The sequence below is a fragment of the Scyliorhinus canicula genome, chromosome 13, assembly GCF_902713615.1.
Source record: "Scyliorhinus canicula chromosome 13, sScyCan1.1, whole genome shotgun sequence".
NCBI lineage: Eukaryota > Metazoa > Chordata > Chondrichthyes > Carcharhiniformes > Scyliorhinidae > Scyliorhinus > Scyliorhinus canicula.
Window position 1 is genome coordinate 160572291 of NC_052158.1, and position 27524 is coordinate 160599814.

The 27524-nt window shown below is 55.9% G+C and overlaps 1 protein-coding gene across 1 annotated transcript in view; it reads left to right on the top strand.

The window, feature by feature from the left end:
• Window positions 1-27524, top strand: part of p3h2 (prolyl 3-hydroxylase 2) — a 226237-nt gene that overhangs the window by 122218 nt on the left and 76495 nt on the right. Inside the window, exons 2-3 of the mRNA XM_038816136.1 lie at window positions 1751-1903; window positions 6799-6988. Of these exons, the coding sequence (XP_038672064.1) occupies window positions 1751-1903; window positions 6799-6988 (343 nt within the window). The remainder of the gene's footprint in view (window positions 1-1750; window positions 1904-6798; window positions 6989-27524) is intronic.

The following is a 27524-nucleotide window of genomic DNA, read 5'->3' on the forward strand; positions in this document are numbered from 1 at the left end:
CCCCGTGTTACCCAGTGTACCCCCGTGTTACCCAGTGTACCCCAGTGTTACCCAGTGTACCCCAGTGTACCCCCGTGTTACCCAGTGTTACCCAGTGTGCCCCTGTGTTACCCAGTGTACCCCAGTGTTACCCAGTGTACCCCAGTGTTACCCAGTGTGCCCCAGTGTTACCCAATGTACCCCAGTGTTACCCAGTGTTACCCAGTGTGCCCCTGTGTTACCCAGTGTACCCCAGTGTTACCCAGTGTTACCCAGTGTGCCCCAGTGTTACCCAGTGTACCCCAGTGTTACCCAGTGTACCCCAGTGTACCCCAGTGTTACCCAGTGTACCCCGCTGTTACCCAGTGTACCCCACTGTTACCCAGTATACCCCAGTGTTAGTGTTACTCAGTGTTGCTCAGTGTTACCCAGTGTACCCCAGTGTTACCCAGTGTACTCCAGTGTTACCCAGTGTACTCCAGTGTTACCCAGGTTACCCCAGTGTTAGTGTTACTCAGTGTTACCCAGTGTACCCCAGTGTTACCCAGTGTACCCCAGTAATACCCACTGTTACCCACTGTTACCCCAGGGTTACACAGTATTACCCCAATGTTACCCAGTGTACCCCAGTGTTAGTGTTACCCAGTGTTATACAGTGACAGACCCTCCCCACCAGTACTGTACCCCAGTGTTATACAGTGACAGACCCATCCCCACCAGTACTGTACCCCAGTGTTATACAGTGACAGACCCGTCCCCACCAGTACCCCAGTGTTATACAGTGACAGACCCATCCCCACCAGTACTGTACCCCAGTGTTATACAGTGACAGACCCATCCCCACCAGTACTGTACCCCAGTGTTATACACTGACCGAGCTGTACCCCACCAGTACTGTATCCCAGTGTTATAGAGTGACAGACCCTCCCCACCAGTACTGTATCCCAGTGTTATAGAGTGACAGACCCTCCCCACCAGTACTGTACCCCAGTGTTATACAGTGACAGACCCGTCCCCACCAGTACTGTACCCCAGTGTTATACAGTGACAGACCCTCCCCACCAATACTGTACCCCAGTGTTATACAGTGATAGACCAATCCCCACCAGTACTGTACCCCAGTGTTATACAGTGACAGACCCATCCCCACCAGTACTGTACCCCAGTGTTATACAGTGACAGACCCATCCCCACCAGTACTGTACCCCAGTGTTATACAGTGACAGACCCGTCCCCACCAGTACTGTACCCCGGTGTTATACAGTGACAGACACGTCCCCACCAGTACTGTACCCCAGTGTTATACAGTGACAGACCCATCCCCACCAATACTGTACCCCAGTGTTATACAGGGACAGACCCATCCCCACCAGTACTGTACCCCAGTGTTATACAGTGACAGTGAACAAATAAATAACATTAACCATGATCTTTTTGGATGTCAGTGGGCTTGAGTTCTTGAATAGTTAACTCCTGCTCCTATTTCTCATGTTCCGTAAGTCGTTGGTAGGAGCTGACGGGTTATGGGTGAATGGGACTTGATCTTTGATCAGTGTTAGATTTCCTGTCCGTACATTGGTTACCCAAAACTATTACAGGAGAAAAGTAAAGACTTTTATTAAAAACTGTCGACAGGGAAGGTATATTGGAAAAGGTTTTAATCACTCTGTGAGGCCGATGGAATATGAACACAATATATCAACACGGATATGTTCCCATCTCTAATCTTCCTTTATTAACACGGATGGTGTGTGTATTTGTTTGTTGGCAGCTGAATGAATTGGATAAAGCAGCAGAGGCAGCCCATACCTTCTTCCTGGCAAACCCAGAACATATGGAAATGAGGGAGAGTCTGGAACGCTACAAGCAGATGGAGGGGGTGAAGGAATCTCATTTCATTGACCGGGAGATGAGACCCTACATGGTAAGAAGATGCTGGGGAGACATCAGTGATGCCACTGGGATTTCCAGAATCCGTTCTGATCGACCGGGAATTCTGTCCAGTTAATATGGGAAGCAAGCCTGTATTTTAAATAATAATCTTTATCGTCACAAGTAGGCTTACATTAACACTGCAATGAAGTTACTGTGCAAAGCCCCTAGTCGCCACATTCCGGTGCCTGTTCGGGTACACAGAGGGAGAATTCAGAATGTCCAATTCACCTAACAGCACGTCTTTTGGGACTTTGATATGCTACAGTTAATATTTTCCACCTGTGCTGTGGGAATAATACAGCATTGGCCTAGAGCACCTGGCAGCCGAGCCGGGGGGGGGGGGTTAATATAACATTGGGGTACAGTACTGATGGAAGAGGGTCTGTCACTGTGTAACACTGGGGTACAGTACTGGTGGGGACGGGTCTGTCACTGTATAACACTGGGGTACAGTACTGGTGGGATGGGTCTGTCACTGTATAACACTGGGGTGCGGTACTGGTGGGGACGGGTCTGTCACTGTATAACACTGGGGTACAGTACTGGTGGGGACGGGTCTGTCACTGTATAACACTGGGGTACAGTACTGGTGGGATGGGTCTGTCACTGTATAACACTGGGGTACAGTACTGGTGGGGACGGGTCTGTCACTGTATAACACTGGGGTACAGTACTGCTGGGGACGGGTCTGTCACTGTATAACACTGGGGTACAGTACTGGTGGGGACGGGTCTGTCACTGTATAACACTGGGGTACAGTACTGCTGGGGACGGGTCTGTCACTGTATAACACTGGGGTACAGTACTGGTGGGGATGGGTCTGTCAGTGTATAACACTGGGTTACAGTACTGGTGGGGACGGGTCTGTCACTGTATAACACTGGGGTACAGTACTGGTGGGGACGGGTCTGTCACTGTATAACACTGGGGTACAGTACTGGTGGGGATGGGTCTGTCACTGTATAACACTGGGGTACAGTACTGGTGGGGACGGGTCTGTCACTGTATTACACTGGGGTACAGTACTGGTGGGGACGGGTCTGTCACTGTATAACACTGGGATACAGTACTGATGGGGACGGGTCTGTCACTGTATAACACTGGGATACAGTACTGGTGGGGGACAGGTCTGTCACTGTATAACACTGAGGTACAGTACTGGTGGGGACGGGTCTGTCACTGTATAACACTGGGGTACAGTATTGGTGGGGATGGGTCTGTCGCTGTATAACACTGGGGTACAGTACGGGTGGGGACAGGTCTGTCGCTGTATAACACTGGGGTACAGTACTGGTGGGGATGGGTCTGTCACTGTATAACACTGGGGTACAGTACTGGTGGGGACAGGTCTGTCACTGTATAACACTGGGATACAGTATTGGTGGGGACGGGTCTGTCACTGTATAACACTGGGGTACAGTACTGGTGGGGATGGGTCTGTCACTGTATAACACTGGGGTGCAGTACTGCTGGGGCCGGGTCTGTCCCTGTATAACACTGGGGTACAGTCCTGGTAGGGATGGGTCTGTCACTGTATAACATGGGGACAGTACTGGTGGGGGACGGGTCTGTCGCTGTATAACACTGGGGTACAGTACTGGTGGGGACGGGTCTGTCACTGTATAACACTGGGGTACAGTACTGGTGGGGACGGGTCTGTCACTGTATAACACTGGGGTACAGTACTGGTGGGGATGGGTCTGTCACTGTATAACACTGGGGTACAGTACTGGTGGGGACGGGTCTGTCACTGTATAACACTGGGGTACAGTACTGGTGGGATGGGTCTGTCACTGTATAACACTGGGGTACAGTACTGGTGGGGACGGGTCTGTCACTGTATAACACTGGGGTACAGTACTGGTGGGGATGGGTCTGTCAGTGTATAACACTGGGGTACAGTACTGGTGGGATGGGTCTGTCACTGTATAACACTGGGGTACAGTACTGGTGGGGACGGGTCTGTCACTGTATAACACTGGGGTACAGTACTGGTGGGGACGGGTCTGTCACTGTATAACACTGGGGTACAGTACTGGTGGGGGACAGGTCTGTCACTGTATAACACTGAGGTACAGTACTGGTGGGGACGGGTCTGTCACTGTATAACACTGGGGTACAGTATTGGTGGGGATGGGTCTGTCGCTGTATAACACTGGGGTACAGTACGGGTGGGGACAGGTCTGTCGCTGTATAACACTGGGGTACAGTACTGGTGGGGATGGGTCTGTCACTGTATAACACTGGGGTACAGTACTGGTGGGGACAGGTCTGTCACTGTATAACACTGGGATACAGTATTGGTGGGGACGGGTCTGTCACTGTATAACACTGGGGTACAGTACTGGTGGGGATGGGTCTGTCACTGTATAACACTGGGGTGCAGTACTGCTGGGGCCGGGTCTGTCCCTGTATAACACTGGGGTACAGTCCTGGTAGGGATGGGTCTGTCACTGTATAACATGGGGACAGTACTGGTGGGGGACGGGTCTGTCGCTGTATAACACTGGGGTACAGTACTGGTGGGGACGGGTCTGTCACTGTATAACACTGGGGTACAGTACTGGTGGGGACGGGTCTGTCACTGTATAACACTGGGGTACAGTACTGGTGGGGATGGGTCTGTCACTGTATAACACTGGGGTACAGTACTGGTGGGGACGGGTCTGTCACTGTATAACACTGGGGTACAGTACTGGTGGGATGGGTCTGTCACTGTATAACACTGGGGTACAGTACTGGTGGGGACGGGTCTGTCACTGTATAACACTGGGGTACAGTACTGGTGGGGATGGGTCTGTCAGTGTATAACACTGGGGTACAGTACTGGTGGGATGGGTCTGTCACTGTATAACACTGGGGTACAGTACTGGTGGGGACGGGTCTGTCACTGTATAACACTGGGGTACAGTACTGGTGGGGACGGGTCTGTCACTGTATAACACTGGGGTACAGTACTGGTGGGGATGGGTCTGTCACTGTATAACACTGGGGTACAGTACTGGTGGGGACGGGTCTGTCACTGTATTACACTGGGGTACAGTACTGGTGGGGACGGGTCTGTCACTGTATAACACTGGGATACAGTACTGATGGGGACGGGTCTGTCACTGTATAACACTGGGATACAGTACTGGTGGGGGACAGGTCTGTCACTGTATAACACTGAGGTACAGTACTGGTGGGGACGGGTCTGTCACTGTATAACACTGGGGTACAGTATTGGTGGGGATGGGTCTGTCGCTGTATAACACTGGGGTACAGTACGGGTGGGGACAGGTCTGTCGCTGTATAACACTGGGGTACAGTACTGGTGGGGATGGGTCTGTCACTGTATAACACTGGGGTACAGTACTGGTGGGGACAGGTCTGTCACTGTATAACACTGGGATACAGTATTGGTGGGGACGGGTCTGTCACTGTATAACACTGGGGTACAGTACTGGTGGGGATGGGTCTGTCACTGTATAACACTGGGGTGCAGTACTGCTGGGGCCGGGTCTGTCCCTGTATAACACTGGGGTACAGTCCTGGTAGGGATGGGTCTGTCACTGTATAACATGGGGACAGTACTGGTGGGGGACGGGTCTGTCGCTGTATAACACTGGGGTACAGTACTGGTGGGGACGGGTCTGTCACTGTATAACACTGGGGTACAGTACTGGTGGGGACGGGTCTGTCACTGTATAACACTGGGGTACAGTACTGGTGGGGATGGGTCTGTCACTGTATAACACTGGGGTACAGTACTGGTGGGGACGGGTCTGTCACTGTGTAACACTGGGGTACAGTACTGGTGGGGACGGGTCTGTCACTGTATAACACTGGGGTACAGTGTTGGTGGGGACGGGTCTGTCACTGTGTAACACTGGGGTACAGTGTTGGTGGGGACGGGTCTGTCACTGTGTAACACTGGGGTACAGTACTGGTGGGGACGGGTCTGTCACTGTATAACACTGGGGGACAGTACTGGTGGGGATGGGTCTGTCACTGTATAACACTGGGGTACAGTACTGGTGGGGATGGGTCTGTCACTGTATAACACTGGGGTACAGTACTGGTGGGGACGGGTCTGTCACTGTATAACACTGGGGTACAGTACTGGTGGGGATGGGTCTGTCACTGTATAACACTGGGGTGCAGTACTGCTGGGGCCGGGTCTGTCCCTGTATAACACTGGGGTACAGTACTGGTGGGGACGGGTCTGTCACTGTATAACACTGGGATACAGTACTGGTGAGGACGGGTCTGTCACTGTATAACACTGGGGTACAGTACTGGTGGGGACGGGTCTGTCACTGTATAACACTGGGATACAGTACTGGTGGGGACGGGTCTGTCACTGTATAACACTGGGGTACAGTACTGGTGGGGACGGGTCTGTCACTGTATAACACTGGGGTACAGTACTGGTGGGGACGGGTCTCTCACTGTATAACACTGGGATACAGTACTGGTGAGGACGGGTCTGTCACTGTATAACACTGGGGTACAGTGTTGGTGGGGACGGGTCTGTCACTGTATAACACTGGGGAACACCGGCACTGGATGTCAGTAAAAGTGAACTTGAAGCAGTCTGTGACAAAATCCTTACTCGTTCCACCAATTTAGTTCAAGAAGGAATTCTGACCTTTTCCGCGGTGGTTTTCCGGGTTTCACCATTCCCATTCCAGCTGCATTATTCAGTGATCTGGAAGCTACTTGGTTCTGAAATCTCCTCTGTCTCTCTGTCACCTTCACTGAGTAACTTGGGATATTGTACAAACCACATATCATTTTCATCCTTTTCAATAAGTGTTGCTTTGAAGATTGTGAATGTGTTTTACAGAATTTCCCTGTTGTTTTGACTGTATAAACTCTAATTCATGTTTCACCCATTCCCAGGAGGCGTTTAACATTGGGTTGAAGCAGTACGATGAGGAACAATATGTTTTAGCCATTGGTTCGTTTGAAGAGGCATTGAAGCACTACTGGCTCGCTGAGACAGAGTGTCGGGCCTATTGTCAAGGACCACAACAGCTCGATGCAAATACTTCCCCCTCCAGCAGCTTTCACCTTTATGAACTCATAGCAGGTATGAGATAGTAAATGTACAGTTTTGGGGTATATATCACTGCGGTCAGTTATGTGGGGACAGGTGTGTCAATGTTTGACACTGGAGCACGTTCTGACGTTGTGGTAATGTCACAGGCTATTTCTCTGAGGGCACGGGTTCAAATCTTGCAAACTGGTGGAATTTAAATTCATAAATCTGACAGGACAGATCCAGCGGAGGTGCCGGTACAGCGGTTATACAGTCAGGAGGGAGTTACCCTGGGAGTCCTCAACATCGACTCTGGACACCATGAAGGGACTGTGCAGTGGTGTGTCCAGCCCTGTTAGAATTTTATACGTCTCAATCCGATCTCCTCTCATCGTTCTAAACTCCACACCGGACTGTGCATACACGTATACCAGTCTGTGTTACCGCACACCAGGCTGCACAACTTCCACCAGACTGTGCACTAATATATACCAGACTGTGCTAACGTACGCTGGACTGTGTGCTAATGTTAACCAGACTGTGCGCTAATGTACAGCAGACTGCGCTATCGTATACCTGACTTGCGCTAACATACGCCAGACTGTGCGCTAAAGTGCACCAAAATGTGCACTAATGTACGCCACACTGCACTAACATACACCAGACTATACACTAACTTTTGTCAGACTGCGCGCTAATGTCCACCGGATTGTGGACTGTACGGTGATATAAACCGGACTGCGCGGCAGCGTACACCGGACTATACACTAACATACACCAGACTGTGCTGCAGCGTACACCGGACTGTGCAGCAGCGTACACCGGACTATACGCTAACACACACCGGACTGTGCGGCAGCGTACACCGGACTATACACTAACATACACCGGACTGTGCGGCAGCGTACACCGGACTATACGCTAACATACACCGGACTGTGCGGCAGCGTACACCGGACTATACGCTAACATACACCGGACTGTGCGGCAGCGTACACCGGACTATACGCTAACGTACACCGGACTGTGCGGCAGCGTACACCGGACTGTGCAGCAGCGTACACCGGACTGTGCGGCAGCGTACACCGGACTATACGCTAACACACACCGGACTGTGCAGCAGCGTACACCGGACTGTGCGGCAGCGTACACCGGACTATATGCTAACATACACCGGACTGTGCGGCAGCGTACACCGGACTATACGCTAACACACACCGGACTGTGCAGCAGCGTACACCGGACTATACGCTAACATACACGGGACTGTGCGGCAACATATACCGGACTGTGCAGCAGCGTACACCGGACTGTGCTGCAGCGTACACCGGACTATACGCTAACATACACGGGACTGTGCGGCAACATATACCGGACTGTGCGGCAGCGTACACCGGACTGTGCAGCAGCGTACACCGGACTGTGCGGCAGCGTACACCGGACTATACGCTAACACACACCGGACTGTGCAGCAGCGTACACCGGACTGTGCGGCAGCGTACACCGGACTATATGCTAACATACACCGGACTGTGCGGCAGCGTACACCGGACTATACGCTAACACACACCGGACTGTGCAGCAGCGTACACCGGACTATACGCTAACATACACGGGACTGTGCGGCAACATATACCGGACTGTGCAGCAGCGTACACCGGACTGTGCTGCAGCGTACACCGGACTATACGCTAACATACACAGGACTATACGCTAACATACACAGGACTGTACGCTAACATACACCGGACTATACGCTAACATACACCGGACTGTGCGGCAGCATATACCGGACTGTGCAGCAGCGTACACCGGACTGTACTGCAGCATACACCGGACTGTGCTGCAGCGTACACCGGACTATACGCTAACATACACAGGACTATACGCTAACATACACAGGACTGTACGCTAACATACACCGGACTATACGCTAACATACACAGGACTATACGCTAACATACACAGGACTGTACGCTAACATACACCGGACTATACGCTAACATACACAGGACTATACGCTAACATACACAGGACTGTACGCTAACATACACCGGACTGTACGCTAACATACACAGGACTATACGCTAACATACACAGGACTATATGCTAACATACACCGGACTGTACGCTAACATACACAGGACTATACGCTAACATACACAGGACTGTACGCTAACATACACCGGACTGTACGCTAACATACACAGGACTATACGCTAACATACACAGGACTATACACTAACATACACAGGACTATATGCTAACATACACCGGACTGTACGCTAACATACACAGGACTATACGCTAACATACACAGGACTGTACGCTAACATACACCGGACTGTACGCTAACATACACAGGACTATACGCTAACATACACAGGACTATATGCTAACATACACAGGACTATACGCTAACATACACCGGACTGTACGTTAACACACAGCAGCCTGTTTCGTTCACCGATTTGCGACGGAGAATTTCATTTTCGCCCTCTGCAGCTTTCTTAAGAAAGTCAATAAGCCGCCATGGGCTCATTCCCATTCTCGCCTCCTCTCTGCATTTGGAAGTTGCACCATGTTCCCGAGACAGTGGCATTGAGTGCTGCCCTCTGGGAATGTCAGTTTGGAAGTTGCACCATGTTCCCGAGACAGCGGCATTGAGTGCTGCCCTCTGGGAATGTCAGTTTTAAATCCACGCCTGCCTCTGTTTCCAACATCACGACAATTAAATATCTGGCTTGACAACTTTGCAATAGTGTGTGAATCTATAAAATATCGACACTGACTTCTGGTGGCGGCTATGCTGTGAACAGTCGGACATTTAGCAGCTCCCGCTCTTGGTGGTTTTTTTAACGGCTTTTTAAGCTGGATTTTCATGGAAATTTCTTCTAACATAAGTGGATAAAAGCGAGAGGAGGAAAAGATGACCCCTATCCTGTGGAATTATGCTCAAAAAGTAATCGCAAAAGAAGGAATCAAAAGCTGGTTGGAGGTAAGGATCTGAGCTTGGTGGCTGCAATGGCAGAGAAGCGAGGTCCGGCCCCACCAGCCCAATGGTCAATGGATCAGTTGGTTACAGACCTGGATGAGACGTTTGCCTGGCACCGTAAGGAGTGTGCGAGGACCTGACCAAGGTGGTAGCCTTGATTAAGGAGGCTGTCGACCGGATGGAGGTGACAGTGACGGCCCAGGGACAGTATATCCAAAAGCTACAGGAGTAGGCGATGGAGCAAGAGGAGCAGTCCACTGGGATGGCCCTGCAAATTGGCATTTTACAGGATCGGCAAAAGCGGCTGCTGGAAAAGGTGGAAGACCTGGAGAATCGTTCCCACAAGCAGAACATTCGGAACGTCGGTCTGCCAGAGGGAAAGGAAGGATCGGATGCTGGTGCGGATGTTGTGAAGATGTTCGAGATAATGAAATAAAAATGAAAAAATGAAAATCGCTTATTGTCACGAGTAGGCTTCAATGAAGTTACTGTGAAAAGCCCCTAGTCGCCACATTCCGGCGCCTGTCCGGGGAGGCTGGTACGGGAATTGAACCGTGCAGCTGGCCTGCTTGGTCTGCTTTAAAAGCCAGCGATTTAGCTGAGTGAGCTAAACCAGCCCCTAGCTAAACCAGCCCCTAGCTAAACCAGCCCCTAGCTAAACCAGCCCCTAATGATGGGGTAAGAGGCGTTCGACAGGCCGTTGGAGGTGGACCAGACTCACAGGGCATTTACACGGAAGCCCCTGGGTCGTGAGCCCCCGATGGCGATGGTGGTGAGGCTACGTCGATTCCTGGACAAGGAACGCATCATGAGATGGGCCAGGGAGACGAAACGGTTCGTATGGGAAGAAGCCGAGATCTGGGTTGACCAAGACTTGGGAGCAGAACTTGCTGAGAGGAGGGTGAGTTTTAATAAAGGTAAAGCAGCCATGTATGCCAAGGGAATAAAATTTGGACTGCTCTACCCGGCCCGCCTTTGGGTAACCTACGAGGAACAGGAACTATATTTTGGCTTGCCGGAAGAAGTGGCGGGCTTTATGAAAGACGACAACCTGGGGGACCCATAAGGACTTTAAAAAAAAAGAGCAAACTGGTGGGAAACGATTTGCATCAAAAGGTTCTGGTGGTGCACTAACTTGAGTTGCGATGACTGGGAAGAGAAGGATTTCTCTGAGTTATCTAACTTTGACCTTTCAGTGTATGTACCAAGGTACAGTTCCTTCCTTTGTTTTGTGTTTGTAAAAAAGAAAAAAAGAAAAAAATGGAGGGGGGGGTGAAGAAAAGTTCTGAAATTGAGATGTTCTAGGAGGGAAAGACATCTGTCTGAGTTTTTGCGCACATAATTTTTTCTGCCTTTCCATTTATCCTGTTTGTTTAACTCTACCATTGTTTGGGGCTCTGGTTTAAGGTGATGGGAGTGATAAGATGTTGTAAAGGGCGGGCCGTTGTGCCGAGACCTTAATTGGATGGTTTGTTTGCTTTCTGTGTTTGGTCTTATTGTTTTGAAAACTTATGTTAAGAGTTGGGGGGGGTAAAGATCCAGCAGGTGGTAGAATCCTGGGCGCCAGGGGTGTGACCTGCTCGGCTAGTTGGTAAGGCTGGTTCATGGGAGCGAAGTTGGGGGGAGGGGGGGTGAGCTGGAAAGTGATGGGGGGGTGGGGGGGGGGGGAACTGCTGACGATTAGGGGACTTCCAGGAGGCCGGAGATGGAGACTAGATGACAGTTGCTGCCGAGGGGCGAATCTGGGGAGGTGCGGGCCATGGGCTAAGGGCTGGCCTAGGAAAGGTCATGGCTGATCGACAGGGGAGGGGTGCAAGAGCCCCCCACCCCGACCAGACTGGTTACGTGGAATGTTCGTGGCCTGAATGGGCTCGGCCAAGAGGGCCCGTGTGTTCACACTTGAGACAGTTAAAGGCGGATGTGGCCATGTTACAGGAGACACACTTGAAGCTGGGGGATCAATTTGACTGAAACAGGGATGGGTCGGACAGGTGTTCCATTCAGGATTGGACTTTAAAACAAGGGGGGTGGCCATCCTGATTAACAAAAGGATGGCGTTTGGGGAAAATGGAGAGAGACCCGGGAGGCAGATTTATTATGGTGAGCGGGAAACTGGAGAGAATGGCAGTGGTGCTGGTAAATATATATGCCCCAAACTGGGATGACGTCGTGTTTGTTAGGAAGATGCTGGGAAAAGTCCCGGACTCGACTCGCACCGGCTGATTATGGGGGGTGATTTTAACACGGTCTTGGATTCTGGGATGGACCGGTCGTGTTCTCGGTCGGGGAAAGTATCAGCAATGGCGCAAGAGCTGCGGGGGTTCATGGAGCACCTAGGGGAGGTTGATCCGTGGAGATTTGAGCGGCCAAGGAGCAAGGAATATTCATTCTACTCTCTTTTGCACAAGGTATACTCCAGGATCTACAGTTTTTTATACTGGACAAAACATTGTTAGCGGGGGTGGTGGACACAGAGTATTCAGCAATTGTTGTATCAGACCATGCGCCACATTGGCTAGACCTACAGGTGAACCCGGGAAATTCTCAGCGCCCACAGTGGAGGCGAGATGCAGGGCTGTTAGCGAGTGAGGGAGGCCATTTGGGGGTATATAAAAACCAACGACACGAGAGTGACCGCGGCTGGGGTGGTGTGGGAGACATTGAAAGCGGTCATCAGAGGGGAATATATTTTGATTCGGGCCCATAGGGAAAGGGCTGAATGGGCGGAGCTGGACACGCTAGCCGGAGAAACCTTACATGTTAATAAGAGATATGCGGAGTCTCCGAATGAGGACCTCCTGAAGGAGCGTCAGAGACTGCAAATGGATTTTGGGCCCCTTCCCACAGGCAAGGCGGAGGGACAGCTGAGGAGGGTAAAAGGGGCAGTGTACGAATATGGGGAGAAAGTTAGCAGGATGTTGGCACATCAGCTGAGGAAGCAGCAGGCGGTGAGAGAAATAGGGAAAATTAAGGATGTGAGGGGGAAAGTAGTGAGGGACCCGGGGGCGGTTAATGATGTGTTTCGTGAATCCTATAGTTGTTAATTGATGAGTCGGAACCCCCTGTGGGGGAGGAGGGAATGAACCAATTCCTGGAGAGGCTGGAGTTCCCAAAGGTAGATGAGGAGCTGGTGGAAGTCTTGTGGGGCCCAATTGGGCTCAGGGAAGTGATGGACGTATTGGGGGCAATGCAATCGGGTAAGGCCCCGGGACCTGACAGATTCCCGGGGGAATTTTATAAAAGGTATTTGGGGCTAGTGGGCCGCTGTTAGTTAATGCTGTCAATGAATCCAAAGAGTTGGGAGTGCTTCCCCAACACTATCACAGGCATCAATCTCTCTCATCCTGAAGCGAGACAAGGACCCAGAGGCTGTGGATCGTACAGATCAATTTCCCTTTTCAATGTAGATGCTAAATTACTGGCAAAGATCTTGGCCACCAGAATAGAGGACTCTGTCCCGGAGGGAATAGGTGAGGATCAGACGGGATTTGTGAAGGGGAAGGAACTTGATATCCAATATTAGATGGTTTCTTAATGTTATAATGATGCCAGCTGAGGGGCGTGAGGCTGAGGGGCGTGAGGCTGAGGGGCGTGAGGCTGAGGGGCGTGAGGCTGAGGGGCATGAGGCTGAGGGGCGTGAGGCTGAGGGGCATGAGGCTGAGGGGCGTGAGGCTGAGGGGCATGAGGCTGAGGGAGGTGACGCTGAGGGGCGTGAGGCTGAGGGGCATGAGGCTGAGGGGGGTGAGGCTGAGGGGCGTGAGGCTGAGGGGCGTGAGGCTGAGGGGCGTGAGGCTGAGGGGCGTGAGGCTGAGGGGCGTGAGGCTGAGGGGGGTGAGGCTGAGGGGCGTGAGGCTGAGGGGAGTGAGGCTGAGGGGCGTGAGGCTGAGGGGCGTGAGGCTGAGGGGCGTGAGGCTGAGGGGCGTGAGGCTGAGGGGCGTGAGGCTGAGGGGCGTGAGGCTGAGGGGCGTGAGGCTGAGGGGCGTGAGGCTGAGGGGCGTGAGGCTGAGGGGCGTGAGGCTGAGGGGAGTGAGGCTGAGGGGAGTGAGGCTGAGGGGGGTGAGGCTGAGGTGGTGGTAGCCATGGACACAGAGAAGGCTTTCGACCGGGTGGAGTGGACAGCCCAATGGGATATTTACGGCAGGTTTGGGTTCGGGCAGGGATGTGTGGATTGGGTCCGGCTGTTCGGGATGTGTGGATTGGGTCCGGCTGTTCGGGATGTGTGGATTGGGTCCGGCTGTTCGGGATGTGTGGATTGGGTCGGCTGTCGGGATGTGTGGGATTGGGTCCGGCTGTTCGGGATGTGTGGATTGGGTCCGGCTGTCTGTTGGGATGTGTGGATTGGGTCCGGTTGTTCGGGCAGGGATGTGTGATGGGTCCGGCTGTTGGGGCAGGGATGTGTGGATTGGGTCCGGCTGCGGGATGTGTGGATTGGGTCCGGCGGTTGGGGCAGGGATGTGTGGATGGGTCCGGCTGTCGGGCAGGGAGTGTGTGGATTGGGACGGCTGTTGGGCAGGGATGTGTGGATTGGGTCCGGCTGTTCGGGTTGGTGGATTGGGTCGGCTGTTGGGGCAGGGATGTGTGATTGGGTCCGCTGTGGGGCCGGGATGTGTGATTGGGTCGGCTTTCGGGTTGTGTGGATTGGGGTCCGGCTGTTCGGATTGTGTGGATTGGGTCCGCTGTTCGGGATGGTGGATTGGGTACGGCTGTTGGGGCAGGGGGTGTGGATTGGGTCCGGCTGTTGGGCCGGGATGTGTGGATTGGGTCCGGCTGTTCGGGATGTGTGGATTGGTCCGGCTGTTGGGGCAGGGATGTGTGGATTGGGTCCGGCTGTTCGGGATGTGTGGATTGGGTCCGGCTGTTGGGGCAGGGATGTGTGGATTGGGTCCGGCTGTTGGGGCAGGGATGTGTGGATTGGGTCCGGCTGTTCGGGATGTGTGGATTGGGTCCGGCTGTTCGGGATGTGTGGATTGGGTCCGGCTGTTGGGGCAGGGATGTGTGGATTGGGTCCGGCTGTTGGGGCAGGGATGTGTGGATTGGGTCCGGCTGTTGGGGATGTGTGGATTGGGTCCGGCTGTTCGGGCAGGGATGTGTGGATTGGGTCCGGCTGTTCGGGATGTGTGGATTGGGCCCGGCTGTTGGGGCAGGGATGTGTGGATTGGGTCCGGCTGTTCGGGATGTGTGGATTGGGTCCGGCTGTTGGGGCAGGGATGTGTGGATTGGGTCCGGCTGTTCGGGTTGTGTGGATTGGGTCCGGCTGTTGGGGCAGGGATGTGTGGATTGGGTCCGGCTGTTGGGGCAGGGATGTGTGGATTGGGTCCGGCTGTTGGGGCAGGGATGTGTGGATTGGGTCCGGCTGTTCGGGATGTGTGGATTGGGTCCGGCTGTTCGGGATGTGTGGATTGGGTCCGGCTGTTCGGGATGTGTGGATTGGGTGCGGCTGTTGGGGCAGGGATGTGTGGATTGGGCCCGGCTGTTGGGGCAGGGATGTGTGGATTGGGTCCGGCTGTTCGGGATGTGTGGATTGGGCCCGGCTGTTGGGGCAGGGATGTGTGGATTGGGTCCGGCTGTTCGGGATGTGTGGATTGGGCCCGGCTGTTGGGGCAGGGATGTGTGGATTGGGTCCGGCTGTTCGGGATGTGTGGATTGGGCCCGGCTGTTGGGGCTGGGATGTGTGGATTGGGTCCGGCTGTTCGGGATGTGTGGATTGGGTCCGGCTGTTCGGGATGTGTGGATTGGGTCCGGCTGTTGGGGCAGGGATGTGTGGATTGGGTCCGGCTGTTGGGGCAGGGATGTGTGGATTGGGTCCGGCTGTTCGGGGAGGGATGTGTGGATTGGGTCCGGCTGTTCGGGATGTGTGGATTGGGTCCGGCTGTTCGGGATGTGTGGATTGGGTCCGGCTGTTCGGGATGTGTGGATTGGGTCCGGCTGTTGGGGCAGGGATGTGTGGATTGGGTCCGGCTGTTCGGGATGTGTGGATTGGGTCCGTCTGTTGGGGCAGGGATGTGTGGATTGGGTCCGGCTGTTGGGGCAGGGATGTGTGGATTGGGTCCGGCTGTTCGGGCAGGGATGTGTGGATTGGGTCCGGCTGTTCGGGATGTGTGGATTGGGTCCGGCTGTTCGGGATGTGTGGATTGGGACCGGCTGTTCGGGATGTGTGGATTGGGTCCGGCTGTTCGGGATGTGTGGATTGGGTCCGGCTGTTCGGGATGTGTGGATTGGGTCCGGCTGTTCGGGATGTGTGGATTGGGTCCGGCTGTTCGGGATGTGTGGATTGGGTCCGGCTGTTCGGGATGTGTGGATTGGGTCCGGCTGTTGGGGCAGGGATGTGTGGATTGGGTCCGGCTGTTCGGGATGTGTGGATTGGGTCCGGCTGTTCGGGATGTGTGGATTGGGTCCGGCTGTTGGGGCAGGGATGTGTGGATTGGGTCCGGCTGTTCGGGATGTGTGGATTGGGTCCGGCTGTTGGGGCAGGGATGTGTGGATTGGGTCCGGCTGTTGGGGCAGGGATGTGTGGATTGGGTCCGGCTGTTCGGGATGTGTGGATTGGGTCCGGCTGTTCGGGATGTGTGGATTGGGTCCGGCTGTTCGGGATGTGTGGATTGGGTCCGGCTGTTGGGGCAGGGATGTGTGGATTGGGTCGGGCTGTTCGGGATGTGTGGATTGGGTCCGGCTGTTCGGGATGTGTGGATTGGGTCCGGCTGTTCGGGATGTGTGGATTGGGTCCGGCTGTTGGGGCAGGGATGTGTGGATTGGGTCCGGCTGTTCGGGATGTGTGGATTGGGTCCGGCTGTTCGGGATGTGTGGATTGGGTCCGGCTGTTCGGGATGTGTGGATTGGGTCCGGCTGTTCGGGATGTGTGGATTGGGTGCGGCTGTTGGGGCAGGGATGTGTGGATTGGGTCCGGCTGTTGGGGCAGGGATGTGTGGATTGGGTCCGGCTGTTGGGGCAGGGATGTGTGGATTGGGTCCGGCTGTTCGGGGAGGGATGTGTGGATTGGGTCCGGCTGTTCGGGATGTGTGGATTGGGTCCGGCTGTTCGGGATGTGTGGATTGGGTCCGGCTGTTGGGGCAGGGATGTGTGGATTGGGTCCGGCTGTTCGGGATGTGTGGATTGGGTCCGGCTGTTGGGGCAGGGATGTGTGGATTGGGTCCGGCTGTTGGGGCAGGGATGTGTGGATTGGGTCCGGCTGTTCGGGCAGGGATGTGTGGATTGGGTCCGGCTGTTCGGGATGTGTGGATTGGGTCCGGCTGTTCGGGCAGGGATGTGTGGATTGGGTCCGGCTGTTCAGGCAGGGATGTGTGGATTGGGTCCGGCTGTTCGGGATGTGTGGATTGGGTCCGGCTGTTCGGGATGTGTGGATTGGGTCCGGCTGTTCGGGATGTGTGGATTGGGTCCGGCTGTTGGGGCAGGGATGTGTGGATTGGGTCCGGCTGTTCGGGATGTGTGGATTGGGTCCGGCTGTTGGGGCAGGGATGTGTGGATTGGGTCCGGCTGTTGGGGCAGGGATGTGTGGATTGGGTCCGGCTGTTCGGGCAGGGATGTGTGGATTGGGTCCGGCTGTTCGGGATGTGTGGATTGGGTCCGGCTGTTCGGGATGTGTGGATTGGGACCGGCTGTTCGGGATGTGTGGATTGGGTCCGGCTGTTCGGGATGTGTGGATTGGGTCCGGCTGTTCGGGATGTGTGGATTGGGTCCGGCTGTTCGGGATGTGTGGATTGGGTCCGGCTGTTCGGGATGTGTGGATTGGGTCCGGCTGTTCGGGATGTGTGGATTGGGTCCGGCTGTTCGGGATGTGTGGATTGGGTCCGGCTGTTGGGGCAGGGATGTGTGGATTGGGTCCGGCTGTTCGGGATGTGTGGATTGGGTCCGGCTGTTCGGGATGTGTGGATTGGGTCCGGCTGTTGGGGCAGGGATGTGTGGATTGGGTCCGGCTGTTCGGGATGTGTGGATTGGGTCCGGCTGTTGGGGCAGGGATGTGTGGATTGGGTCCGGCTGTTGGGGCAGGGATGTGTGGATTGGGTCCGGCTGTTCGGGATGTGTGGATTGGGTCCGGCTGTTCGGGATGTGTGGATTGGGTCCGGCTGTTCGGGATGTGTGGATTGGGTCCGGCTGTTGGGGCAGGGATGTGTGGATTGGGTCGGGCTGTTCGGGATGTGTGGATTGGGTCCGGCTGTTCGGGATGTGTGGATTGGGTCCGGCTGTTGGGGCAGGGATGTGTGGATTGGGTCGGGCTGTTCGGGATGTGTGGATTGGGACCGGCTGTTCGGGATGTGTGGATTGGGACCGGCTATTCGGGATGTGTGGATTGGGTCCGGCTGTTCGGGATGTGTGGATTGGGACTGGCTGTTGGGGCTGGGATGTGTGGATTGGGTCCGGCTGTTCGGGATGTGTGGATTGGGTCCGGCTGTTCGGGCAGGGATGTGTGGATTGGGCCCGGCTGTTGGGGCAGGGATGTGTGGATTGGGCCCGGCTGTTGGGGCAGGGATGTGTGGATTGGGTCCGGCTGTTCGGGTTGTGTGGATTGGGTCCGGCTGTTCGGGATGTGTGGATTGGGTCCGGCTGTTGGGGCAGGGATGTGTGGATTGGGTCCGGCTGTTGGGGCCGGGATGTGTGGATTGGGTCCGGCTGTTGGGGCCGGGATGTGTGGATTGGGTCCGGCTGTTCGGGATGTGTGGATTGGGTCCGGCTGTTGGGGCAGGGATGTGTGGATTGGGTCCGGCTGTTCGGGATGTGTGGATTGGGTCCGGCTGTTGGGGCAGGGATGTGTGGATTGGGTCCGGCTGTTGGGGCAGGGATGTGTGGATTGGGTCCGGCTGTTCGGGATGTGTGGATTGGGACCGGCTGTTCGGGATGTGTGGATTGGGTCCGGCTGTTCGGGATGTGTGGATTGGGTCCGGCTGTTCGGGCAGGGATGTGTGGATTGGGTCCGGCTGTTCGGGATGTGTGGATTGGGTCCGGCTGTTCGGGATGTGTGGATTGGGTCCGGCTGTTGGGGCAGGGATGTGTGGATTGGGTCCGGCTGTTGGGGCTGGGATGTGTGGATTGGGTCCGGCTGTTCGGGCAGGGATGTGTGGATTGGGTCCGGCTGTTCGGGCAGGGATGTGTGGATTGGGTCCGGCTGTTCGGGATGTGTGGATTGGGTCCGGCTGTTGGGGCAGGGATGTGTGGATTGGGTCCGGCTGTTCGGGTTGTGTGGATTGGGTCCGGCTGTTCGGGATGTGTGGATTGGGTCCGGCTGTTGGGGCCGGGATGTGTGGATTGGGTCCGGCTGTTGGGGCCGGGATGTGTGGATTGGGTCCGGCTGTTGGGGCCGGGATGTGTGGATTGGGTCCGGCTGTTCGGGATGTGTGGATTGGGTCCGGCTGTTGGGGCAGGGATGTGTGGATTGGGTCCGGCTGTTCGGGATGTGTGGATTGGGTCCGGCTGTTGGGGCAGGGATGTGTGGATTGGGTCCGGCTGTTGGGGCAGGGATGTGTGGATTGGGTCCGGCTGTTGGGGCAGGGATGTGTGGATTGGGTCCGGCTGTTCGGGATGTGTGGATTGGGTCCGGCTGTTCGGGATGTGTGGATTGGGTCCGGCTGTTCGGGCAGGGATGTGTGGATTGGGTCCGGCTGTTGGGGCAGGGATGTGTGGATTGGGTCCGGCTGTTCGGGATGTGTGGATTGGGTCCGGCTGTTCGGGATGTGTGGATTGGGTTCGGGCAGGGATGTGTGGATTGGGTCCGGCTGTTGGGGCAGGGATGTGTGGATTGGGTCCGGCTGTTCGGGATGTGTGGATTGGGTCCGGCTTTTGGGGCAGGGATGTGTGGATTGGGTCCGGCTGTTCGGGATGTGTGGATTGGGCCGGCTGTTGGGGCAGGGATGTGTGGATTGGGTCCGGCTGTTCGGGATGTGTGGATTGGGTCCGGCTGTTGGGGCAGGGATGTGTGGATTGGGTCCGGCTGTTCGGGTTGTGTGGATTGGGTCCGGCTGTTCGGGATGTGTGGATTGGGTCCGGCTGTTGGGGCAGGGATGTGTGGATTGGGTCCGGCTGTTCGGGATGTGTGGATTGGGTCCGGCTGTTCGGGATGTGTGGATTGGGTCCGGCTGTTCGGGATGTGTGGATTGGGTCCGGCTGTTCGGGATGTGTGGATTGGGTCCGGCTGTTCGGGATGTGTGGATTGGGTCCGGCTGTTGGGGCAGGGATGTGTGGATTGGGTCCGGCTGTTCGGGATGTGTGGATTGGGTCCGGCTGTTGGGGCTGGGATGTGTGGATTGGGTCCGGCTGTTCGGGATGTGTGGATTGGGTCCGGCTGTTGGGGCTGGGATGTGTGGATTGGGTCCGGCTGTTGGGGCAGGGATGTGTGGATTGGGTCCGGCTGTTGCGGGATGTGTGGATTGGGTCCGGCTGTTCGGGATGTGTGGATTGGGTCTCCGCTGTTCGGGATGTGTGGGATTGGGTCCGGCTGTTCTGGGAATGTGTGGATATGGGGTCCCGCGGTTGGTAGCGGATTGTGGATGGGTCCGGCTGTTCGGGATGTGTGGATTGGGTCCGGCTGTTGGGGCTGGGATGTGTGGATTGGGTCCGGCTGTTCGGTATTTTGGAATTGTGGGTCAACGGCTGTTCGGGATGTGTGGGGAATTGGTCCGGCTGTTCGGGCAGGGATGTGTGGATTGGGTCCGGCTGTTCGGGATGTGTGGATTGGGTCCGGCTGTTCGGGCTGGGATGTGTGGATTGGGCCCGGCTGTTCGGGCTGGGATGTGTGGATTGGGTCCGGCGGTTCGGGATGTGTGGATTGGGTCCGGCTGTTGGGGGCGGGATGTGTGGATTGGGTCCGGCTGTTCGGGATGTGTGGATTGGGTCCGGCTGTTGGGGCAGGGATGTGTGGATTGGGTCCGGCTGTTGGGGCAGGGATGTGTGGATTGGGTCCGGCTGTTGGGGCAGGGATGTGTGGATTGGGACCGGCTGTTGGGGCAGGGATGTGTGGATTTGGTCCGGCTGTTCGGGATGTGTGGATTGGGTCCGGCTGTTCGGGATGTGTGGATTGGGTCCGGCTGTTGGGGCAGGGATGTGTGGATTGGGTCCGGCTGTTGGGGCAGGGATGTGTGGATTGGGTCCGGCTGTTGGGGCAGGGATGTGTGGATTGGGTCCGGCTGTTCGGGATGTGTGGATTGGGTCCGGCTGTTGGGGTCGGGATGTGTGGATTGGGTCCGGCTGTTCGGGATGTGTGGATTGGGTCCGGCTGTTGGGGCAGGGATGTGTGGATTGGGTCCGGCTGTTGGGGCAGGGATGTGTGGATTGGGTCCGGCTGTTCGGGATGTGTGGATTGGGTCCGGCTGTTGGGGCCGGGATGTGTGGATTGGGTCCGGCTGTTCGGGATGTGTGGATTGGGTCCGGCTGTTGGGGCAGGGATGTGTGGATTGGGTCCGGCTGTTCGGGATGTGTGGATTGGGTCCGGCTGTTGGGGCAGGGATGTGTGGATTGGGTCCGGCTGTTCGGGATGTGTGGATTGGGTCCGGCTGTTCGGGATGTGTGGATTGGGTCCGGCTGTTGGGGCAGGGATGTGTGGATTGGGTCCGGCTGTTGGGGCAGGGATGTGTGGATTGGGTCCGGCTGTTCGGGATGTGTGGATTGGGTCCGGCTGTTGGGGCAGGGATGTGTGGATTGGGTCCGGCTGTTCGGGATGTGTGGATTGGGTCCGGCTGTTCGGGCAGGGATGTGTGGACTGGGTCCGGCTGTTGGGGCAGGGATGTGTGGATTGGGTCCGGCTGTTCGGGATGTGTGGATTGGGTCCGGCTGTTCGGGATGTGTGGATTGGGTCCGGCTGTTCGGGATGTGTGGATTGGGTCCGGCTGTTGGGGCAGGGATGTGTGGATTGGGTCCGGCTGTTCGGGATGTGTGGATTGGGTCCGGCTGTTCGGGATGTGTGGATTGGGTCCGGCTGTTGGGGCTGGGATGTGTGGATTGGGTCCGGCTGTTGGGGCAGGGATGTGTGGATTGGGCCCGGCTGTTCGGGATGTGTGGATTGGGTCCGGCTGTTCGGGATGTGTGGATTGGGACCGGCTGTTCGGGATGTGTGGATTGGGTCCGGCTGTTGGGGCAGGGATGTGTGGATTGGGACCGGCTGTTCGGGATGTGTGGATTGGGTCCGGCTGTTGGGGCAGGGATGTGTGGATTGGGTCCGGCTGTTCGGGATGTGTGGATTGGGACCGGCTGTTCGGGATGTGTGGATTGGGTCCGGCTGTTCGGGATGTGTGGATTGGGTCCGGCTGTTCGGGGCGGGGATGTGTGGATTGGGTCCGGCTGTTCGGGATGTGTGGATTGGGTCCGGCTGTTCGGGCAGGGATGTGTGGATTGGGTCCGGCTGTTCGGGATGTGTGGATTGGGTCCGGCTGTTCGGGCAGGGATGTGTGGATTGGGTCCGGCTGTTCGGGATGTGTGGATTGGGACCGGCTGTTCGGGATGTGTGGATTGGGTCCGGCTGTTCGGGCAGGGATGTGTGGATTGGGTCCGGCTGTTCGGGATGTGTGGATTGGGTCCGGCTGTTCGGGATGTGTGGATTGGGTCCGGCTGTTCGGGCCGGGATGTGTGGATTGGGTCCGGCTGTTGGGGCAGGGATGTGTGGATTGGGTCCGGCTGTTCGGGATGTGTGGATTGGGTCCGGCTGTTCGGGATGTGTGGATTGGGTCCGGCTGTTGGGGCAGGGATGTGTGGATTGGGTCCGGCTGTTGGGGCAGGGATGTGTGGATTGGGTCCGGCTGTTGGGGCAGGGATGTGTGGATTGGGTCCGGCTGTTCGGGATGTGTGGATTGGGTCCGGCTGTTCGGGATGTGTGGATTGGGTCCGGCTGTTGGGGCAGGGATGTGTGGATTGGGTCCGGCTGTTGGGGCAGGGATGTGTGGATTGGGTCCGGCTGTTCGGGATGTGTGGATTGGGTCCGGCTGTTCGGGATGTGTGGATTGGGTCCGGCTGTTGGGGCAGGGATGTGTGGATTGGGTCCGGCTGTTCGGGATGTGTGGATTGGGTCCGGCTGTTGGGGCAGGGATGTGTGGATTGGGTCCGGCTGTTCGGGATGTGTGGATTGGGTCCGGCTGTTGGGGCAGGGATGTGTGGATTGGGTCCGGCTGTTGGGGCAGGGATGTGTGGATTGGGTCCGGCTGTTGGGGCAGGGATGTGTGGATTGGGTCCGGCTGTTGGGGCAGGGATGTGTGGATTGGGTCCGGCTGTTCGGGATGTGTGGATTGGGTCCGGCTGTTGGGGCAGGGATGTGTGGATTGGGTCCGGCTGTTGGGGCAGGGATGTGTGGATTGGGACCGGCTGTTGGGGCCGGGATGTGTGGATTGGGTCCGGCTGTTCGGGATGTGTGGATTGGGTCCGGCTGTTGGGGCCGGGATGTGTGGATTGGGTCCGGCTGTTCGGGATGTGTGGATTGGGACCGGCTGTTCGGGCAGGGATGTGTGGATTGGGTCCGGCTGTTCGGGATGTGTGGATTGGGTCCGGCTGTTCGGGATGTGTGGATTGGGTCCGGCTGTTCGCGATGTGTGGATTGGGTCCGGCTGTTGGGGCAGGGATGTGTGGATTGGGTCCGGCTGTTCGGGATGTGTGGATTGGGCCCGGCTGTTCGGGCAGGGATGTGTGGATTGGGTCCGGCTGTTGGGGCAGGGATGTGTGGATTGGGTCCGGCTGTTGGGGCAGGGATGTGTGGATTGGGTCCGGCTGTTCGGGCAGGGATGTGTGGATTGGGGCCGGCTGTTCGGGATGTGTGGATTGGGTCCGGCTGTTGGGGCAGGGATGTGTGGATTGGGTCCGGCTGTTCGGGATGTGTGGATTGGGTCCGGCTGTTGGGGCAGGGATGTGTGGATTGGGTCCGGCTGTTGGGGCAGGGATGTGTGGATTGGGACCGGCTGTTCGGGATGTGTGGATTGGGTCCGGCTGTTCGGGATGTGTGGATTGGGTCCGGCTGTTGGGGCAGGGATGTGTGGATTGGGTCCGGCTGTTCGGGATGTGTGGATTGGGTCCGGCTGTTCGGGATGTGTGGATTGGGTCCGGCTGTTCGGGCAGGGATGTGTGGATTGGGTCCGGCTGTTCGGGATGTGTGGATTGGGTCCGGCTGTTCGGGATGTGTGGATTGGGTCCGGCTGTTCGGGATGTGTGGATTGGGACCGGCTGTTCGGGATGTGTGGATTGGGTCCGGCTGTTGGGGCAGGGATGTGTGGATTGGGACCGGCTGTTCGGGATGTGTGGATTGGGTCCGGCTGTTGGGGCAGGGATGTGTGGATTGGGTCCGGCTGTTGGGGCAGGGATGTGTGGATTGGGTCCGGCTGTTCGGGATGTGTGGATTGGGTCCGGCTGTTGGGGCCGGGATGTGTGGATTGGGTCCGGCTGTTGGGGCAGGGATGTGTGGATTGGGTCCGGCTGTTGGGGCAGGGATGTGTGGATTGGGTCCGGCTGTTCGGGATGTGTGGATTGGGTCCGGCTGTTGGGGCAGGGATGTGTGGATTGGGTCCGGCTGTTCGGGATGTGTGGACTGGGTCCGGCTGTTGGGGCAGGGATGTGTGGATTGGGACCGGCTGTTCGGGATGTGTGGATTGGGTCCGGCTGTTCGGGATGTGTGGATTGGGTCCGGCTGTTGGGGCAGGGATGTGTGGATTGGGTCCGGCTGTTGGGGCAGGGATGTGTGGATTGGGTCCGGCTGTTCGGGATGTGTGGATTGGGTCCGGCTGTTGGGGCAGGGATGTGTGGATTGGGTCCGGCTGTTCGGGATGTGTGGATTGGGTCCGGCTGTTCGGGCAGGGATGTGTGGATTGGGTCCGGCTGTTGGGGTAGGGATGTGTGGATTGGGTCCGGCTGTTCGGGATGTGTGGATTGGGTCCGGCTGTTCGGGATGTGTGGATTGGGTCCGGCTGTTGGGGCAGGGATGTGTGGATTGGGTCCGGCTGTTGGGGCAGGGATGTGTGGATTGGGTCCGGCTGTTCGGGATGTGTGGATTGGGTCCGGCTGTTGGGGCAGGGATGTGTGGATTGGGTCCGGCTGTTGGGGCAGGGATGTGTGGATTGGGTCCGGCTGTTCGGGATGTGTGGATTGGGTCCGGCTGTTGGGGCAGGGATGTGTGGATTGGGTCCGGCTGTTGGGGCAGGGATGTGTGGGCTGGGTCTGGCTGTTCGGGCCCCGGTGGCAAATGTGAGAACCAACCGAACCCGGTCAGAATATTTTAGTCTCGGGAGAGGGACAAGGCCGGGGTTGCCTACTCGCCCCATTACTGTTTGCCCTGACCATAGAGCCTTTAGCAGTGACCCTTAGAACATCGAGTGCGTGGCGGGGGATAGTGAGGGAGGGGCGGGAGGGGGGGTGGGGGGGTGTGGAGCACAGGGTTTCTCTCCATGCGGATGACTTGCTGCTTTATCTTACAGACCCAGTGGAGGGGAATGACTGAAATCATGGAGGTACTCGGAGAATTTGGCCGATTTTCAGGCTACAAGTTAAATATGGGAAAGAGCGAGATGTCTGTAATCCAGGCACGGGGGGCAGGAAAGGAGACTGAGGGTTGGAGAGGGGAGGATTTTGGAGATATACAAGGAGTGGGAGGGGGCCCTGATCAGGGAGGTGAAGAGGAAGTGGGAAGAGAGCTGGAAATGGAAAAGTGGGAAAAAGCCTTGAAGAGAGTCGATTCATCCTCGTCCTGTGCCAGACTGAACCCGATCCAGTTCAAAGTGGTCCACAGGCCCACATGACGGCAGCCCGGATCAGCAGGTTCTTTGAGGAGGTGGAGGATAGATGTGGGCTGTGTGGGGGTAGCCCGGCCAACCATGTGCATATGTTCTGGGCACGTCGGAAGTTGAGGCGATTCTGGCAGGGATTTACGGATGTTGTCAGAAGTCCTGGAAGGGTGGGTATCTCCCGAGTCCAGAACTGGCAATATTTGGGGTATTGGAGGATCCGGGGGCCGGGGGGGGGGGGGGGGGGGGGGGGGAGGCCGATGTCCTGGCTTTCTCCTCCCTGGTGGCCCGGAGACAGGTTTTGCCGGGATGGAGGGAGTCGGAGCCCCTGAAGTCAGGAGTGTGGGTCAGCGATATGGCGAGGTATCTCAGCCTGGAGAAAAAGCAAGTTGGCCCTGAGAGGATCAATTCAGGGGTTCGCCCCGGAATTGGCAGCCGTTCAGCGACTTCTTCAAAGAAAATTGAACGTCAGCAGTAAGGGGCGAGGGGAAGAAAACAGGAGGCATGGCAGTGTTTGATAAGGACAGGGAACTCCGTATACGGGTAATTAGGGACAAGGGCGCGGGCAGCAGGGGACATTGTTTTTTAGGCTTTTTGTGTGTGCCAGCCCGCGCGGGTGTTTAAGAAATGTTAATGTGTTAAACTGTGAAAATTATAAATGGTTCAGTAAAATATTTTCTAAAAAAAAATCTCGCCACTCCCCCACGCAGCTGAGCTGTGCAATCTCAGCCTGTGGGTACACAGGGCAAGGGCATTCTGAGGTTAGGTTCGATCGCATTCTCATGGTGATGGCGAGTGGGGCAGTGTCTATCTTGAGGCACAACTGACCCAGGTTTGCTTAATCCTCTCACTGGTTTCACAAACTTAAAAATCTTCATGCTCCGACTGCCCACTTTGGAGAGCGGACCTGATCTAATAAATACCCCCCCCCAGCTGCCAGGAACAATGTGTGCTGGATTTCACTACCAGTGTAAATACTGAAGAGAGAGTCCTGGATCAGTTCTTTGATGAGTTTATTAATATGACATTAGTACAATACACAATCACTTTGGCAGTGGTACAATGGAAGCAACTCCAGGTAGAGATCTAACCCCTGCCTCGCATTGTTGTTCCGCCTTCTGCCCCTTGAACAAGTCTCGCTTTTTATCCAGTTTAGATTGGCTGCCATTTTCCGCCATGTTTGTTTGACCAGAGAATGGACCCGGTTCGCTAACTTCATTACCATGACAACCGTCTGCTGTTCCTGGCAAAGCCAACTTAGTCAATGACATTTCATTTCATTTTATTATTATACTTAATTAACAACCGATTAAACATGTGATTCTATTACTTTTTTTTTTTTAAACTTGTCCCAGTTCTGATGAAAGGTCAGGAAAGGCTAACTCGGCTTCTCTCCCCATCGATGCTGCTTGACCTATTGAGCATTTCCAGCATGTTCTGTTTTTACGTTTCGATCATGCGGAGTTCTGCTTTTGGTTTTGCCAATGAGTGATTTTTTGTTTTGTGGATTGTTTGCAAATGACAATCTCACTCATTTTCTCCTAGTTATTCTTCATCCTTCTGCCATGGTCAAATGGTTAGTCGTCCAACCGATCTGACCTTGAGATCTAACCGATCTGATCAGATGGTGGTCTTTTCACCACCTCACTACCTGATCGAGTCGGTTTCCATTTACTGTTCCATCACCCATACTTACTCAAGCTTAAAGTTGATTCACCTGCAACTTCTGAACCCAGGTTTGGCCTGAGCTATTTTCGAAAATGCCGTGCTCCCTTACACAGGTCAGAGGGGGTTAGAGAATAGGAGGTTCTTTTCCATTGGAGGCCTAGATACTCATTGAGAAATCCACCTGTTCTGAGATAATCTTCACATTTACTTTCTCTCCTCTCCTCTGAGG